The following is a 19,200-nucleotide window of genomic DNA, read 5'->3' as shown; positions in this document are numbered from 1 at the left end:
CCTTACTGAGACCTGCAGAAGGGCTCTTCTTGGAGCCTGCTTCTGTCCAGCTCTTGGATCTGTTATCCAAAACCCTGCCATCCCCCACCTCGAGGGTATCTCAGTCTGGATAAAAATAGCATATAAGCACTGAAAGAAACACCATCTACAGCTGTAGAGCTGTACAGCAAGTAGTTTGTCACACCAGGAGGGATTCAGGAACAGCTGGTGCTGAAGTCCCCTCATTAACCCATATCTGAGTCTCAGTCCCCAGTCTGGTCCCCTGGGCTAAACATTTGCAGCACATCCATGTGGAGGACCTTGTCCATAGGAGCTGTGAGTGGCTCAGACCCTACATCCCTGCTAGAGGTTGGACAATGTAGAGCTTCTCCTGAAAGCAGCTGAACTTGTATGTAACAAAACTGCCAAGAGAGCCAAACCAAAGGGACAGGCAGGAGATCTGCTCTGAGTCTGCAGGACTCCTCTGAAACAAAGCAGTAATGGTGGTGCAGCCAAGAGGAGCATGGAGCTGCAGTGCAGATCTCTCCAGAGCTGCATGTACAGGATGCACAGAAACTCCAACCCTTGACCTACCTGGGCTACCCAGCACAGAACATAGAGCAGAAAATGCTGCAATGCTGGTTATGGGACAATCTTTATGCCTGCTTCACATAAGAGGTGGACTTGCACATGTATTCATTCCTGAGCATCTTTGGAATGGAGAATGGTAAACAATTTGAATTTAGGTGACTAAGCCAACTATTTACGTTAAAAAAAAAAAAAAAAAAAAAGAGAACAGTGCTCTTGCCAGCTAGATATGGCAAAAGCATTTTATGCTTCCAGTTGTAGGTAAAATGATAGCATTCACTAGTTGTTCAAAGTGATTGCCTACATTGGTGTATATGGAACAACTTTTCAAAATCAATTTCCCATGAAAATGCCAATTTTTAATAAATTACTTAAATAAAAAAACCCAACAACCTAAGTATATGAAGCAGGAAGAATGGAGAGCTTAGTAATTTTTAAAGCAAATACCAACTCTGACTGAACTTAGCATCCAGCTGACTTTTTTTCCTTATGGCAAGCAATTTGGTGACTTAAAACTTCTCATAAAGGAAGGCATTTTGTAAACACACACTTGGGCACTGGGTTTTAAAAACTCTTAAGAGTGGATTTTAAAGACCTGAAGTCAAGAGCCACTGCAAACCAGAAAAAATAAATAGGCCTTTAAGAAATTAACTGGTTTGAATCTAATAAAATTCCTTTCTAGTCTTCTCTCCAGACTTCACTGAAATGCATCTACAACTTTATTTTTAAGGGGAAAGTGTAACTATACAATTGTTTCTCTCTTCTGCATTATTTTGTTCCTTAAAAATAAAAGGCTTAGATCAACTGTAAAATATAACAACGGGAAGTACATATCAAAAGTAAATTAAAAAAAACCCTTATAGAACATCTTAAGTTTTCTTAATAATTGCAAAGTGGTCTTGATTTTATCTGAAAAGAAAATACAGGAGAAGGACTGAATGCCAACATACAGGTGAGAGTCCTCAAAATAGCTGAGGATCACTGGTCACTGCCAGTTTGTATGCCAAAGAACAGTTCTACCTGAAATAGTACATATGTCCCCCAAACATGCCTCTAGAAATTTAGCTTTAAAATTAATTGGAAATATATTTTCATATAAAATGAGAGAGCTATTAAGCTGGACTAGCAAGTACACAGTACAAAAAGAAAGCTCTCTCATTCCTGTTTCTCTACAGGAAAAACTTTGTATTGCAAGAATGATGCTGCATGTGCCATTTAATCCTGCCCTTTGGGCAGAGCTACCTCCCCTATGAATGTGCTTTTATCATTTGGCTGTTTAAGACTTGGCCCCTTTCATGAAACTCATGTGAAAAATAAGCACATAGAAAATGAGGAGGCAAGCAGATGTAACACTGAGATAGAGCTACATGACTCTGAAAGCTTTTCTTCAAAAGTAAGGGACTCCCTTTTGTGACTACAATAAAAACTATCAGTGACAGATGTGATCAATAAGTGCTGCTCAATGATCTCCAGTTAGGAGAGGCCTCCCTTTCTCTCTCAATAGTATAGATCAGCACTTAGGCATTTAGTACTGTAACTAAGTATTTTGACCAGTTGAAACTGTCTAAATACATATGTATTGAAATATGTTTTCTACATTACATACTGTACACATTTGTCTACATAGGCAAAATTTTCATGGGCTTATAGACTATATCATAACCAAACAGACAATAGCATTGCTCTTACTGTCGTGGGTGCCTGCACCACTCTCAAACACTTCAGCCTGTCATAGTCTTTTTCAGAAATATGTAACTATCACTAACTATCAATCTTACGTAAAAAAAAGTAGGTTACATATTGTCAGTAACAAAATAGCTTTTGTTAGTACAAATGTTTTAGCATTACAAAATGTTAAAATACAATGTAGTATTACACTACCATAGAAATATAAGTAGTACCATTCAAATATGATTCTTAGGGGTTAAAAAGACATATTTTTATGAACAGTCTCAAAAAAGATACACCACAGTAATTAAATGTGAATATTTTTAAGAAATTGAATGATGTGTACAAGAATCTTAATTTCAAGCTTCCACTGGTTTAAGCAGATCATAAATGTATAAAAATAAAGAGGAAAGAGGTTCTACATTATTATTTTAATGTTCAGAACTGACAGTGATTGAGATCAATGGTATTATGTGGCAGCATGAATCAAGCCAAAGCACACTTGTGCCTGCAAAATTGTATGATAGATACCTGTATCTACAATATTGTTCTTTTATCTTTGCCTGTTACAGTAATTGAAACAGTGCCTGTATTTGTTAGTTGCTCCTTTTGAAAATGCTTTTAGAAGGAACAGTTTATTAATCAAGATAGGAAGACATAATATTTCCATTTTTCAAATCAATGACTAAGATTCATCCCTGCTTCTTAAAAATACAGAGCAAAATGTTAAGATCTCCATGGTACAGGTTGTGGACTAGAAGCAGAAGCTTGCCCCAGACTTTGCTTGTATTAACATACACAAAATTGTCTCAGGTGTTCCCTGACTGGTGTCCAGGCAGATTTCAGTTTCAACCTGTGCAAGTGGTCCATAGCATTGTCCTTCACATCTTTTCTTTTGCCCAGGTAAGTAATTTTTAGGCATTGCTGAAGGCATTTTAAAAGATATGAAAAACCTCTTCTTTTCCTCCCTCCCTTCAGCTGTGTACACATGTGCTGGCTGACACGTTCAGTACACAGAGATCAGTAAAAATACACACTTGAGTTTCCTTTTAATCTATTTTTGATAAACTTTTCTTTCTATTCTTAGAAGACACCAGACTTGTGACAAATCTAGAGATATAACTGCATTGAAGCAAACCATGCATTAAAGCTTACTAATCTCAAGCAAAAATGGCTTGAAGCCATGCAGGTAGCCCTCACACACTGGACAGACTTTGAAGAAGATGTGAAAACATTAAACATAAAGGATTACATTATTAAGAAAGCAGTTAAAGCTGTTATTTTTTGCTGAAACAGGGAACAAGCATTCCTTAAAGTTGATGCCCATTTGTTATTGCAAGAGAACACGAAATCAGTGGCAGAGACATTCTGGGATGTATAATGAGGACCAACTCTACTGAAGCGCTCCCTTCCATAAACCATGGAGGCAGAGCTGCTTCAGATGCTTATTTCTGCAAGCATGGTTACCTGAAACATTTTCAGCCATTCCTGGAGGCCGGAGGGTGGCTGCACGGATGTAATGCGGCGCCGCTGCTGTCCCTGGCCGTTGGCTGCCCGCAGGTCCCCAAACGTCGTCGGCGTGGCGGAACATGGCACCAGCCCCGTGGTACTGCCACACAAATGGAAAGTGACAGCCATAGGTAAAACATCAAGGAAAATTCACACGAGAACAAAAAAATTTTAGTACATAATTTGCAACTATTACTTAAACTCTTTAGCTTCACACAAAAGCATTAACATGAAGAATTGTTCTGCTGGTCACTCAAGAGGTCAGCCCCTCACTTGGATAAATCTGCCTGCTTCTACCACTGCAGTGCCACCCCTCCAACTAGGAGATAAATAGCTATCACATTTCAAGGCTGAAAAATTATCACTCTGTAAATTGCCCAGCAAGTTGTGTAAAGATACAGGTTTACATATTCCTTTCCCTGCCAGAGTATTTCCTTTCCTTCTGGGCTACACTGCTGCCTCTGATGAGGGATGTAGGAAGCCAGATCTCAGAGTTTCTCTTGTATGTGAAATGTGCTAGTGCTGCTTCATCTCCAAACAGAAAGGAAAAAAAATATATTTTTAGGTTTTAGTATATTTTGTTGACAAAGAGCTAGTAATATCAAGAAGTTCTAGTGTCTTAGTGGTCTGGAATTGGGCTTTGAAATACTCTATATGGTCTTTTAAAGTTGGTGTGTTGATGGAATGACACAGGAATTAAATGGGGGGTGTGTGACGTGAAAAGGAGCCAAAGGTGCTCTCTGAATTACGGTTTGATTTTTTTCACTCTGACATGTTAAAAACCAGCTCATTCGTATGGAATGGAGCTTTTAACAGAGCTGGGATTAAGCTATTATTGGGAGAGTCTAAAAAAATACAGCTGACTATTTTTCTGGCTTGGGTTTTTTTTTGTTTGGTTGGTTGTTTTTTCACTTTCAGGCTTAGGTGTTTGGTTTGTTGGGTTTTTTTTTGTGGGGGGGGGGGGGGTTGGTTTTGTTTTGCTTTTTATAATAATGTAAAGTACTTCATTCACAGAATATCAAAGCTGTATTCCCTAGCAGGAAATATAGTACCCCAGTAGTATTTGCACAAGCATGAACACTTTAAATGTAGTGTGAGACTTCAAAAATCCCTCTGCTTTTTTGTAGGATAAACGCAGCTTTTTAGTAGGCTTGAGCTTAGAAGGTTTACTGATTTTTTTTCAGTGGCTACAGGAATAGCTTTAAATGATGCAAGGCAAGTTCATTTTAATATTTACCTCATTATGCTCTACAAATATTTCACTCTACTCTTCCTTGTTCTGAAGGACAATCATAGCATGTCCTAACATTTACCCAAACTGGTCAAGAAAAGTAAAGACTGGTTTGAGCAAGCCTATTTTTAACTGTTCATTTTGCTGAGTAATAACAGAAACAGAAGCTGGTATGAAAATACTGTTTCATAGATGAAGGATCCTCCTAATGGCATTTGTTTACTGACTTTACCTGTTATATGCAAACAAAGTTCATCAGCTGGTCAATTTTAGAATCCCTGATCCTAGGGAAAATGGAAACAAGCAGACACAAGAACTGCATCATTTGCCTACATATTACTCAGATAAAACCAAATCATAGAGTTTAAGGGAGGAGGATCAAGTGTTACTTAAGTATTCTTTTATGCCAGTAACTACTCAAAATCCAAGTAATGCCAGTTAAAAGTATTTTTTTAAATAAAAATGTGATTTTATAGCTTAGTCATTCTAATCACCTGCATAGAGATCCAGCACAAGGCCTATCATTCAAGGTCCAAAATAAGGCACTTGACATTAGCTTTTCTTGGCTCTGAGCAGTATGTAGCCTTGAACTTGCCCCAGTAGAACTGTTACACTTTACTTTCTTCTGCTGTAAACTGGTTCTTAGTCAAAAACAGTTATTCAAAACAGGATCTAAAAGCTTCTTTCCTTTCACCTCAGATTAAAGCACAAAATACTTGTTTGTGCTCCATTTTTCCACTATGTTTTCATCCCCCTGAAACAACAAGTCAGGTCTCTGTGGAAGCTGGACAAGTCCAGCAGTTCCTCTGAACCCGACAGGCACACTTGACAAAAAAGCATGTTTTCTTTGTTGTTGAACTGTTTATTCTTCTGGGAGTGCAGAGAACTCCCCCTGTGTCACCTGAAAAAACGGTGTCCAACAAGAGAGTTCTTCCATTAGACAGACTCAGAAATCAGAAGACACCACCTGCAGGCTTGGGGGGATGTGGAAGCTGCAACAAGTGCCTCTCAGCAACAGCACATCACCTCCTTTACTCTCCTGCAGCATTTACACATCTGAAAAGTAACCCTAGGACCTGCTGCCTAACTTTTCACTCATCACTTGATAAACCTCTTAAAGGAAGAGAAATAAAATATAAACTACTTAAAGCGTCATCAGCGACTTTCAAAAGAAGTGCCATTTTCAGAGAGCCTTGGGAGGCTCATGGGAGGGATTATGCTTCTAGTGGGGAAAAAACGCAAAATAGTGTAAATCCAAACAGGATGGGAAGCAGTGTAACTTCCAAGCACAATTGTTATGGCAACGACATAGTAAGAATGCAGTTGTAAGGCGTGCAACCAGAGTCCTGCTCCGCTGCTGCTGCTCATGGTTAGGAGTGCTTTACCCCACGAAGCACCTGACGGGAACAGCAGCAGCTATTTGTGCTTCCTGGCACCACACAGGAGTAGCAAGGAAGCAGAACAGAACCCCTAATACTTTCACATTGCAGATAGCAAGTACGTGTGTGTGCCTGTTAAGATCAGATGGTCTGCTCTGCCTACATGAATTTCCATTCTCTCATTCCTGTTACCATAGCAAAGTGATACATTTGATCACAATTTTAATAGTCTTAGGGTTTATCGTTATGTCCCTTTTTAAAATCTGATTGACTTTATTCCCAAGAATGCTCCAGCCCTCAAAAAGTCTCTTTAAGTAAATGGGCATGCTATATTTAGAATGAAACACAAACCTCAACTGAAGAAATGCAAGTCTAGCTACTTCATTAAAACTCATCTTCAGTTCACGTAATTTAAATTAGCAAAGCAATATACAAATGCTGATACCACCTCTTCTTTGCTTTATAGTGTTTTAACATTAAGAGGAGCTTAATTAATCAGGCTCAGCAATTGGAAAGACAGGATATATGCAGGAGTCAGGATCCAGTGATCTGTCATTGCATTTAATTACCTTGTGTATTCTGAGACTTTGCAGGGTTTCTTTCCCAGAGAGAAAGAACGGACCTCGGATCCATGGTCCAACTTTCTCTTCATCTGCAAGGTGAGGGAAAAAGAGTAACAACACGGATTTAGTTACACAATCAATATTACTTATGTGTACTTCTGTAAAATTAACACATTTTTACCTTCTACTTTTATACCAAATTTCAAAATCTGACACTCATAAAATGACTTACAGCAGCATTTTATTTTCTGAATTCAACAATATTTGATACCTATTTTATAGAGTGCATGTATGTATTATTGCTCTTTTAGGGTCCAAAATCTATTGGAATTACATTATTTTAATTTCCAAATTGTGTAAAAGTGTGCAGAACTGTGTTAATTTATTTTGTGTTGGTTTATTCACTAAGCTGCTCTCTCTCTGTCCTCCCAGGAGAGGAGGGAAAGAACTAAACCAAAGCCCTGGATTCTTTTTGTTCAGGTTCATTGCTTAGTCTCCCATTGAAATGGTTACATTTTAAGTAGCCTGTCTGCATTATAAATAATATTTATTTCAGGGCCTAAAAGAAAAAAAAAAACTGTATCTTTCCTTTTGTATATACTTTTATTTTAAAGCTGTATATTGAACACATTTATAAAACGGCAGTAAAACTGAGTGACAGATTAACCAGCATTTTTCCAAGAAGGGCAAGGATGAAAAACACTACACCCCAGTCTTGAATGTCACCCACAATTAGATATGATCAAAACCAAATAATGAACAGGGCAGCTGCTAGAAGGGGAAGCCAGACTGCAAAAATTACCAAAGAGATGGAAACCAATGAAAGCCATATTCATCTAGGCAGACAAATAGGGATTACTTTCTACATATTTGGGTAATCTTTAACCACAGACTTTTGGACTAAATGAGACATACATGTGCCAAATGCAACTTCTGAGTTTTTGTTGATTTTCCTATTTTTTTTTCTGAGATGCGATACACCACAACAGTTTAGCCAGCAGAAGAATGTTTACTGCTGTTTACAACTGTGAGCTGCAAAATACATAAACTACTTGTATTACATTTTGACTTTAGTATAATCATTTGCTTCCTTTTTTTAAAGTTTCATGTTTAAGATGCAGTTTAAAAGTTGGCATCTTTCTTACACAACTGATTTAATATTTTTAAATGTTGTATTATAATACAGTTATTTAACCATTTATTGTATCAGTCTACCTACTTAAAACACCCCAAAGCCAACAGGATTCTCTAAAGCTTATGGTCCATATACTTTTGTTGTGGTTTTGGTTACTTATACTTTGAAAATACCCTTATAGCTTTACCTAAAAACGGCCACTGAGTATCTTGTGTTCTCCTTCATTAGTGCTTACACAGGAAAGCTAAGGCTTGTTTTTATGGGAACAGCTACAACACAACCAGAAGAGCTTGCCTTGTAGCTGTGTTTTCTTGCCTATGCCTCACATGGGACACTCCATGGCATTTCAGCAGACAAGCACTGAGCCAGAACCACCCTGCATGCTGCCGAATCACCAGCCTCACCCTCACTGCCTCCCCACGCCCCAGGAGGAGCAATCCCCCCTGCTCCCCCCAAGAAAACCAGTTGCAAGGATCATTGAAAAATAATGGATACCATCTTTTATTGCTGTGCTAGGTGGGTGAGCCATCAAAATTACCGGAAGCATAAGTAAGATGTTTGAGAATGAATTCCAGTATTTGATAATAGACTTTTCAGAAAAGATTTTTCCTGTTCAAGAAAAAATTTTATTTCCAGCTTGCCTTTCTGACAGGTTATCACCATCATATTCCACTTCTGCTCCTCACAAGAGGGAGATTCAGTTTTGCAAAAGCACATCTTCAAAATAAAAAGTAGAAAGCCTACAGAAGAATAATCAGCTCTGGTGGTTTATTCTTTTGCATTAGCAAAGAAAACAATATGCATTATGTTGCCTAATAATAATTTCACCTGTTTCTTTTGGATGGGTTATTTTCAGACATTTTAGGCAACTTTCACATGGGGTCCACCACACAGAGTGACTTCCAGTATCTCAGAAGGTGCTAAGTAAACAGATGGTCAAAAATGCCGTTTATCATATGAAGAAGATAAAACTTTCTCTACAGCAGAGAGGTCTAGTACAAGATTCAGACATCAGTGAGGTCTCTGTGTAACCAAAACACAGAAACCGTCGAGCAAACCGTCGAGCATCCCTCTAAACATTTAATTTGTCGCTAGGAAAACACAACTCCTTCAGACAACGTTTATTTATCAAACTAACCGAGACTGCTGTATAGAGAAAAATTTTAAATATATATATATATATAAAATGAAAAGAAGGGGCAGCAAACTGCATTCCGCATCACCGCCCGCCACCAAGCGCTGGCAGCGCTCCCCGGCAGCGCACAGACTGCAGCTACGGCCGGGCGGCAGCCCCCGCCGCCGGCACGTCTCCGCCCGCGGACCGCCGGCGCGGGGGACGCGCGGCCCCCGCCCGCCCCTCCCTGCCCTCCTCGCCCTCCGCGGCCGAGCACCCGCGGGGAGGGGAGGGGGCGGCCACTCACTTTGTAGAAGATCATCTTGAGGGTGCCGTAGAAGCCCATGGTGTCGGCGCGCTTCCCCTTGCGCGGCGGCGGCGGCGCCCCGCGGGCCCGGCGGCCGGGCAGGCGCTGGCAGTACAGCCCCTTCTCCGGCAGGTAGGTCACCGCCTCCCGCGCCGACATGCTCGGGCACGGCGGGCGGCGGCGGCGGCGCTGCTCGGCCCGGCTGGCCCGGCCCTGCCCTGCCCTGCCTGCGCGGAGCGCGGCTCCCCCTGCCCGCCCTGCCCGCCGCCTGCCTCCGCCCGCCCCCCGCGCCCGCCCCGTCCCTCCCTCCCCGCCCGCCTCCGCAGCGGCGGCGCGGCACTGCGGGATGCGCGGCCGGGAGGGACCCGCGGGCCCCGCCGCCGGGAAACCGCCCCCGCCCCGCGCAGAGGGGAAGAAATTTTAAGAAAACCCCCAGCGCTGCGTGGGTTTGCGGCTATTCCCCCCTTTCACCTTCCCCCTCCTCCCCCGCCCCCTTCTCCCGCACCGCCTCCGAGGCAGGGGCTGCCCCCAGCCCTCGCTCTGTTCTCTCAGTGCCGCTCTCTCCACGGTTTTCCAAGCGGGTGCAAAACAAGCTCGTTTCCACTAATTATAATTATACCATCGCCCTCGGCAGGCCTGGCCGGACTCGTCCACGACTGCATTCCGTGGACAGACTCAAATTAGTCCTTCAAAAGTGCGGGTAATTTTAGAATAATTTGAAATGCGCTACAGTTTTGCCAGGGAAAAAAAAGATGCTAAAATACCCTCTATTGGCTAGACAATAGAATAAGCGGTTTTTGAAGATTTAGTTGTTGAAAGACCCGAATCCAGCAATTATGTAATACACATTAAACTACTAATCCAGAGCAGAGCCGCGGCGGAGCTGTCAGAGGCAGGAGCGGGGTTTCCCCAGCAGGGAGGCAGGCAGCCTTCCCCGCGCACCTGGAACAGCCTGGACGCGCACACGCTCCCCTCTCCCGTACGCGGCAGCTCTTGGGCGGCACCAAGCCATCTTAGCTCGGGCTTCAAATCCTACGCAGGATTCTCACCTGTATTTCAGTGAAAGCACAAGGAAAGCCCTTGGTAATTACTTGCTAAAAAAAGCCCCTTTTTTGGTCATTCTTCACATCAACAAAATCTGTCCAGCTCACCCTTACGGCTCGATTCAAGGGCATTGAAGTTCCTGACATATGGCTGGGCTCTCAGACAGATATCTGGAACCGGCACGGCAAGCTATGCAGCTTGATTTTTAAAATTTTTATACAGACAACTCAAGCTTCAGAAATTTTTCTGTTTTTTTTTTTTCTTTTCCCTCCTGCAAAGTTTTCTGCCCAAGTTCAGAACAGAGCATACTCTGAACATGATCTGCAGCTGCAGCATTCCCCTGTAATTTTCCCCAGGTGGAAACTGGAGATGCTCAGCAGCCCTCCAGACCGACGCACTCAAACAGAAGGAAGCATGTAGTCCTTTCCTACGGATCTGAGGGGAAACTATCTCCTTTATCACCCAAAGCAGCACAAAAAAAGGTTCTACCTTTACAGAACACATATCTAAAGGAGTGGAAGCACTTTCTGTAAAATCCATTAGCTTCCTCATTAGTACTTTAAAAAATCTTTTATATATTATTACTTAGCCAATGCTAATTGTGGCAGGTGTTAGCATACCCAGATAAGGTGAAATCACTACTCCCACAGCACAGATTCTGCCCCTCTCCGGTTTTATGTATCTCTCATCCAGCACTGAGTCCTCGCAGTGTTTTTCATCTCCCAGTGAAAATGGTTCTGCCCATCAAATCTTGGCATTTATGCCATTATCTACTAAACTGCAGTGCTGTATATTTTATGAGAACAAAATGGTCTTGAGTTGACTTCATACCTCAGATATGAACAGAGCTGTACATATCCCGGGAGACTATAACTGCTTTCCTTTGCTAGCACATTACATGCAAAAGGGAAGGGGGAAAAAAACCCACAGGCTGCATATACACAGTAAATAATCACAGGAAGCAAATTAATACTCAAACCACAGAGTAAGAAAGAATTTGAACATTATCACTGTGAGAACTTAGAAGTACTTTATATATGTGCTTGCCTAATGTCCTGTGATTCTCGCAGCTATCTCTGCCCCTTCTCGAGTGCATCAGTGATTGCACTCAATGCAGAGCAGGGATGATGGCTACTCTTGCTCCAGCACAGAAGCAGGAATGGGCAGGAAATCCCCAGGGATTAGCCTCTCCCCCAGCCCAAAGGCAAGTGTAATCTGACAGCATGGCTAGATTTATCTTTTCAACAAAATGTGCTTTGGAATTAAGCAGTCAATGAGTTGAATAATAATTAGAAATTACTATTTTCCTCTCTTTTGGAGTACTGCTATTGCAGATTACTTCTCTTTTGATCATGATTGACAGATATTCTCTCATGGTAAAAAATCCCACTGACTTAACTACTAATCACTTTGCCACAGTCAGGACCCATGTAATAACCCCAACAATCATTTGCTAATGGTAGAAAACTTGGTATGTCAGGTATTTATTCTGCACAAAAGGTTTGGGGTTTTTCCTAATTTTAGATACAGATATCACAGACAGATGTGACATTTGAACAATGACCATCTCTCATTTAGCAGTCTGCCTTTCTCAGAGCAAAAAACAAAAATTGCTTGTGGTTATGGCTCTGGCTCTCACCTTTTTAGTATTTTTCTCTGTAGTGGTCCAACTTTTGATTCTCCACAAATAAAAAACCATTCCTTCTATCTCAAGCTAAGTTTGATAGTTTCTGAGTAATTGCAAAATTACTCCAGTTGGATGTTTGCTCTTCCCCAAAATGCCTAACCACAGCCTAGGCTCTCCCTAGTTACTGGAGAAGAATATGCTCCACCAAAAGCTGAGGGCACCAACTGTTAGACTCCCACTCTAAATTCCTTTCTAGAAAGGGTTCTCTCTCTCTCTTGACTTTGAGAACCACCCTGTCCTCAGAAAAAGATCATGTAATGAATGCACTACAATCTCCCTTATAGGAAATTAATATAGGTTTTGTAGAAGTAATGTGGAACTGCCTAACCTGGGAAGACTGAGGTCATACATATTCACTCTCTGCCTTCTGGGGAAATACAAAGGTGCAGGAATAAGACCCCAACCCTGCAGGTGCTTTTGAGAGCCTGACAGCAAGTAGCAAAGATGATGCATTCACTTACATCTCTACCAACACTGGAAATAATATTTACTACAGTAACTTAATGCCCCAGGAATACTTAATGGTATAAAGTAAATGTTCATCACAAATTAAGGTACACTGAGGAAGACTACAGTTTAAAGCAATGTTAAGAGAAAAATCAAAAATTACCATTTCTTTCCCTGTTTGGTATGCATGTAATTTCAAAGGTTGGTCTTACTTTGTTTGAGCTGACAATAATTTCTCAAGTTCTTAAAACCACAAACAACATACAATCCATGACATTTAGAAAAATGTCTACACCAAAATTACATAGTTTTCAATGGACACAAGTCCAATCTTATTTCCCGTCAGTACTGCCAACTCTTAATTAAAAAAAAATTCACAGCATCCAATTCTTTTCCTGTTGGCAACACTTCTAGCACCTTTACCAGTTTGTCATGTGGCATGCTGTAATTAAGACTGTCTATTACTTCTAATGAAAGACTAGAATGAATTGCAGAAATCACCCGCAGAGCTATATAATCCCCAGAAGAACAGAGATTACAGTGCAACAGACCAAAGAAACAACATTTTTTTGTTGGGTTTGGTTTTTTTTTAGTTGGAGAAACATTTTTGAGTGGAGAGACCACAGGATGGTCTGGCTGTGGTAATGGCCAGTCAGCATTAAAACACTGGTGCTTAAACCAAGGAATGCAAAAACCATAATTGGCACTTCACATACACACACATATGCGTGTCAGGAGCATAATGTCTGCAAGAGGAACTGTGGAGCAATATGGTTTGGTATCTCCATTAATATTGGTAAATGCATCATTCAAGACAGTGCCAGAAGGGATTCTGTGTACTCTGCACATTTAGCAGACGCTTAGCAGACTGACTCCTTTAGAAACATTTCAGAGGGATTTTTGTGTGTTGTCTAATAGGATTGCGGGTTTTTTTCTATCCAGGAAATCAAACATCCTAAGCGGGAGGGGCCAAATCCTTAGCTGTGCAAGACTTACCCTGGACACAGGGTGAAGATGACCTGAGAAGAATGGTCATGCTTAGTTGTTTCTCCCATTCTCAAATTTGGACCCATTTAGGCTTTAAACACTCCCCTTCTGCTCAGTAATCTAGTTTGGGCAGCTGCAGCAGCCAGCACTTTGTCTTCTATATTCGACCTATTCATCCAGCTACATACTTCATTTAATTTGCCAAATGCTCCCATTCAGGCAAGAATCTGGCCCCACAGAGAGGTACTTCTGCCATCTGCTTTAGACATTTAACTACAGCTTTTCTTAGGACACCTACATTTAAAAGCCCAAGTTCCCATTTACTCAATGAGAAAGGCACATGCTAGAGTCCAACATGTGTAGGGTCTCAGAAAAGGTGAAAAATATTCCACACGATAGTAAGTGTTTAACATGTTTCAAAGTAATTCAGGGTGGGCCTTTCCACTACAAAAAGGCACTGCTATTATTGTCAGATCTTTTTCTTTTTGAATTATAATGAAATTAAACAACTGACCCACTGAGATCATAGAAACCCCATGTTCTCACGGTTTCTCACAGTTTAGTTTGGGCTAGGCAGCAGCCTTACAGGCTGCAGATTTGAGATTTATTAGTATGCATCCTAACTGCTGAGCTGGAAGTATTTCATAGGTAAATTCCAGATCTGTGGGCAGGGTGAGACAAAGGTTTAGCACACTGACCAGTTAAGGAAAATGGGTATTTGGCTAAGGAAGTTCAAGGGTACAGTGTAGGATGCACCTATCACACTGGTGTAACTGTGTAGAATATACCATTAGTATTAATGCCACACAACAGAGCTGGAGAAATGAATTTAGGTGCACCGGTTTGTGACCAACAGCTGCTACATTACAGCTATGAGGGAAGAACAAAAGCAGCTTGGCTCCCTGGAAGCAGTTCAGATAGAGGAATTTCTGCTCAATTTATTTATAGTGTGGGCAGCAAGCTTAGAAAGGTTCATTCCTGCATGTTTGCCTCAACACAGTTACAGGAATAAATTGACACTTATGATCATGTGTAGTTCAAGTGTAATACAAGCAATTCTGGACACTGCAATGTGCACTGATCAGCAGCTTAATGATAAATTACATTTTTATAATACTGATGAACTTAAGGTTTGGGAGGAAGTGGTGAAAGCAACAGGGAGGAAGGATCCAGAGAGGCATTACATTAAGTTGCATGAAGCCTTCCAAAGCTTACTTAAGTGGAGTGGAGAATATGTATTATGAAGTAGGATAGGTAATACTAAACTGTTTCACTAACTGTATAATGTTTCTTGGCAAAGCATTTTGAAGACTGCTTTCAAAATGAAATTCCCCACACATGATTATCAGTGATTTCCATGCAAAGTAAGGTACTGCAGCCAAACAAAACTGTAAAAAGACTTTAAGATTTGTTTCTGCAAGGAGGGAAATGGCATCGGTAGCAACTGAAAAAAATCAATATTTATTTATATATCCTGATCCTATTAGAATAGTGTGAACTTTGATTACAAATACCATTTCAAAGGTATATATCTATAGCAGAGATTTCCCATAAACCACTTTCTTAACATACCTACCTTTAATCAAATAGAGTTCTAAATACATTGTGATAGAATTCAAAAGGTGTGCTAGTTAATGGCTGTAAAAAATAGCTTTGAAGAGGATTTAAACATGAAGTGCATATAACAGACTTCAGCACTGGATGCTTATAATAAACTTCAAATTATGTTTTAAGAGCAAGGAGATTTCACAGACAGGCTTAATGTAATACAGCATCACTGTGTCTCCAGCAGAGCAGAACTCCCCTCTGAAGGTCATACATCCTGTCCTCTTTGCTGGTTCCCTGTAGTTGGGCACAGAACTTGCAACATATGCTTCGATGCTTAGGTTATTTTAAAGGAGTACAGCCAAAGCTGTCGTATGCCCATTAATGAAAGGAACAAATCCATGCACTCTTCCTTGGTGATAACACCAGCTTAAAGATGTCCCAGGCTCACCTGCTCATTCCTGTCCCCGAATGGCTCTTGCCCTTATTTCTGCAGGAACAAACACCTGTAGAAACACCCTGTGAACCACATTCATTAACTGATGCAGGGTGAAGAGAGATGGGTTTAAGTTTTTACCCTTGGGGTTTTCTTTTTTCTTTCTTTTAGAACTAGTTGCTAGTTTAAATTTCTACCATGCTTTCACAAACAGCTGAGGCAGCAGAAGCAAATGAGCAATTCACAGGCAGGGCACAAACTCCTTGAGCCAGCTATACCACTGAGAAAGAGGTATGAGGAGCTATGACCCGAGTGTCCCATGCAGAGAGGATAAGCCTATTATTTACACCTAGAGTCACCACTCTCTCAGCTATAGCTTCGTGTGCATTTAAGCCAGCACAGCCACTGGGGAGAAGAAGAAAAAACTGAACAGTTCCTGCACTTGTGGCTGCCCTTAGCCATTCATTCCTGTGCTCACATCACCACCTCAGGTGTGACCACAGACTTCATTGTATGGCTCTGTGGTCAACTACAGTGGTAACTAACCTTGGGACCTTTTTGCTAGGCTATTTTCCAGCCAGGTCAGATTCCCCATCTCCCTCATTGCACAGCCACACACATGTGTGTGCCTGCATAGCAAGAGGTACAGCCCACACTCTCCTTTTTAACCTCCTCAAGCCCCTAGAAGAGCTGCCTTACCTTGAACACTTGAAAAACTACAACCCTGGGTGAAAAGGCAACAAACTGTGGGGTTTAGGCTTTGTCCTCCCAACCCAGAGGACTGTACTGTCACCAGAACAACTTATTTGCATGGAAAAATGTATTTCAGTCTGTGATAAATGGAAATGGACACTCAAATATTTACCACAAAACAAGCACAACAAGGTGAACCACAGGCAGGGGGGTATAATGCCAACCTTCTTTAAACATGTCACGTAACTCCAGGAAGCTTGTCTCATTAGAGCTCTATATTATTTCACTGAATAAAACCAACAGAAACAGAACATTTTTCTTCCCAAAGCATTTTTCTTCTTGTTAAAGAAAAAGATAAATTAAAACAAAATATCAGTGCAGCTAAGCTTCCTGTTGCTTTTAATTCCCTGTGACAGTAACCACATGCAAGTTTCCTACACAGAAATACATGGTTTGTTTTAAAACTAGCAGTATTAGCATATAATAAACATTTTTTTTCATAGTGCATATTCATATGGAGCAGAGTTAAGGTTGATAATGCAACCTGCACTTTCACATCCTTCACCACTTTCTGTGCAACAGGAACATTATGAGTTGCTTTACTGAGTTTTGTTTTTACACAGTATTGCAAGATTATTTATTTTTCAAAGGAAGAAGATATTACATATAATACATCTTGCAAAACAGTCTCTAATGGCAGCAGATCTTCGTAAGAACTGCGTCTACATTCATTGTGCTCCTATTAAAGTTAACTGTAATCTATTTATTATATCATTAAACTTAATATATTGTAAGATGAATTCTATTTATAGATGCAGTAATAGCTGTGCTAATCACTCAAGTTCACATTGAACCAGGCTGTGCTTCTGAGTCACAGCAGCTTCAGAGACCAAAGGACATTTCTAAATTTCCTGAAGTGATGACCTTGCTGTTACACACTGGGCAAGTCTGGGTGGCCCTGCAGAGCAACCCCTGCCAGCTGCTGGCTCCCACACTTGCACTGAGGAGGAAGCTGGCACCACACATCCCATCCACTTCCCTCCCTTGGACCACTCTTCTTCCAGATATCCTCACACACCACTGATGTCAAGGGCAGTGGCTGCCACACCAGCAACCAGAGGCCACCTGGGCACAAGGTATTCTGTTGGCACAATATGAAGATAGCAGTCACTGCCTGGGGTATTTTTAAAATAATTTTACCTTATATTCCTATAATAGTCATTTCACAGATTCTGCATGTGACAATAGTCCACAAAGTTAAAAAAACATTCATAGAGACTGTTCGCAGGCACACAAAGCACAAGCCCTCCTTGCTGATCAACAGATGACAAACACAATACAAAATAAATTAATAGTGTTCAGTTCATTTTTTCAATATTTCAACCACAGAGCTGAGTTGTATTGTTTATATAGACAATAATATTTCCAGATTGGAGAATTGTACATTTCTGCCTTTGAACACCAATGTTCAAACTGTTTTCACTCAAATATAAGCAGGTTGGCAAATCACCTTTGTACAGAAGAAGAAATGTGTGTTTGGACTTGGAAGGCTTACCTAAAATGTCTGTCCTTTGTGCTGAATACAAATGGGGGACTGGTATCTATTACTGTTTTCTGTTAAGTTTTTTTTTCTTTTTTCTTTTTTTTGAGATAGCTTAATTTCAATTGCCATGAGAAGTGCTTTTGGCACTTGTTTGTCTGCCATAATCTATACAAATTTATTTACAAAATAGTTTCTGTCATCATTTGTGGTATGTGAGAATGAAAAGGGGTATTTGTGAGTCTTTAGGCTACAGACAGAAGAATTCTTAGAATTAGAGATTAAGCCAGAAGGATTTAGGAAGAATGTAAAGAAAAAACTATTAAAAATGTCAAATCTCTTTTTCTACCTGTTTTACCTAAAGGGGGTAAAAGGTTACAAAACCAAGCATTCAAAAGGATTTGAAATTACAGGAGTAAGGTGCTTTTACTCTGAAAAAGCTGCTTAACAAGGTAGCCTGTGCATGGTACATACTAAATAAGAGAGATTCTGTGGAAACACATGGTTTTTGATTTATTATACATTTTTATCTACCTGTGCACGTGCATCAAGTTTACAAAGGCAAACATTCCAATGTTTTAGGCATGGCATCCTGGCATCCATTTTATAGCATCAAGGAAATTCATCCCATCATGTGGCAATGCCCTGTGCAGTTGGGCAGGCAGGAACACAGGAACACAGCCTGTGTTCCCACCACTGTGGGAAACCAGCAGTGAGGAACAGCAGGATACCACCTTTGGTGCAAAAGCTCTAGAAGAAGGTGAAACATGATGTGCCAGAGCAGTTTGCTGGTAACAGAAGTGTAGTATCCTTGAGTCTCAGCTTTGGAAAGGTGATTGTTCTGTTAACATGTATGAATTTCTTGGGCTCTCTCTGTCTTTTCCTCCTCCTTGTTTCTCTGTAAGCACCCAAGGTCCTCCATTCTCTTGCCCTGTGCTTCCTGTATCAATATTCTGGCCCAGTATTTCCCCAGCAGTTTTGTCCATCCTGCCCTCTCCACAGCATCACAGTCTAACAAGACTTATTGTCCCACCTTATAACTCCTTTCCTTCCCCTTCCTAACTTTGACCATATTTTCTCCCTCCCTGGTATTCAGGATAAGCATTTTTCCATACAATGTTCAAGCATGTGCACGGCAGGGGACATCTGGACTGCAGGACACAGAACGACAGAATTATAAAAAGGCCTGAGTTGAAGGGGCCTTCAAGATCATTTAGTTCCAACCTCCCCTGCTGTGACTTTGATGCCACCCACTAGATCAGGTTGCTCAGGGCCTCATCCAACCTGGCCTTGAACAATTCCAGATATGGGGCTTCTCTGAGCAACCCTCTTCAGTGCCTCCTGAGCC

At 41.0% G+C, this 19,200-nt stretch overlaps 1 protein-coding gene across 3 annotated transcripts in view; it reads right to left on the bottom strand.

Annotated features, from left to right (window-relative positions):
- The window catches only part of FBXW7 (F-box and WD repeat domain containing 7), a 174,827-nt gene that overhangs the window by 23,750 nt on the left and 131,877 nt on the right, over positions 1 to 19,200 (bottom strand). For 2 of the 3 annotated variants that reach the window (XM_021530198.3, XM_021530199.3), the window contains exons 3-4: positions 6,924 to 7,006; positions 3,703 to 3,844 (exon numbers count right to left, since the gene is read on the bottom strand). In XM_021530198.3, the coding sequence (XP_021385873.1) occupies positions 3,703 to 3,844; positions 6,924 to 7,006 (225 nt within the window). Of the gene's footprint in view, positions 1 to 3,702; positions 3,845 to 6,923; positions 7,007 to 9,473; positions 9,652 to 19,200 lie in introns of those variants that run through there. The other variant, XM_021530200.3, reaches the window with a different exon arrangement.

This window comes from Lonchura striata, chromosome 4 (genome assembly GCF_046129695.1).
Source record: "Lonchura striata isolate bLonStr1 chromosome 4, bLonStr1.mat, whole genome shotgun sequence".
In the NCBI taxonomy this organism is placed as follows: domain Eukaryota; kingdom Metazoa; phylum Chordata; class Aves; order Passeriformes; family Estrildidae; genus Lonchura; species Lonchura striata.
The sequence above is the reverse complement of the archived record's forward strand: the minus strand, read 5'-3'. Positions and strand labels throughout refer to the sequence as shown.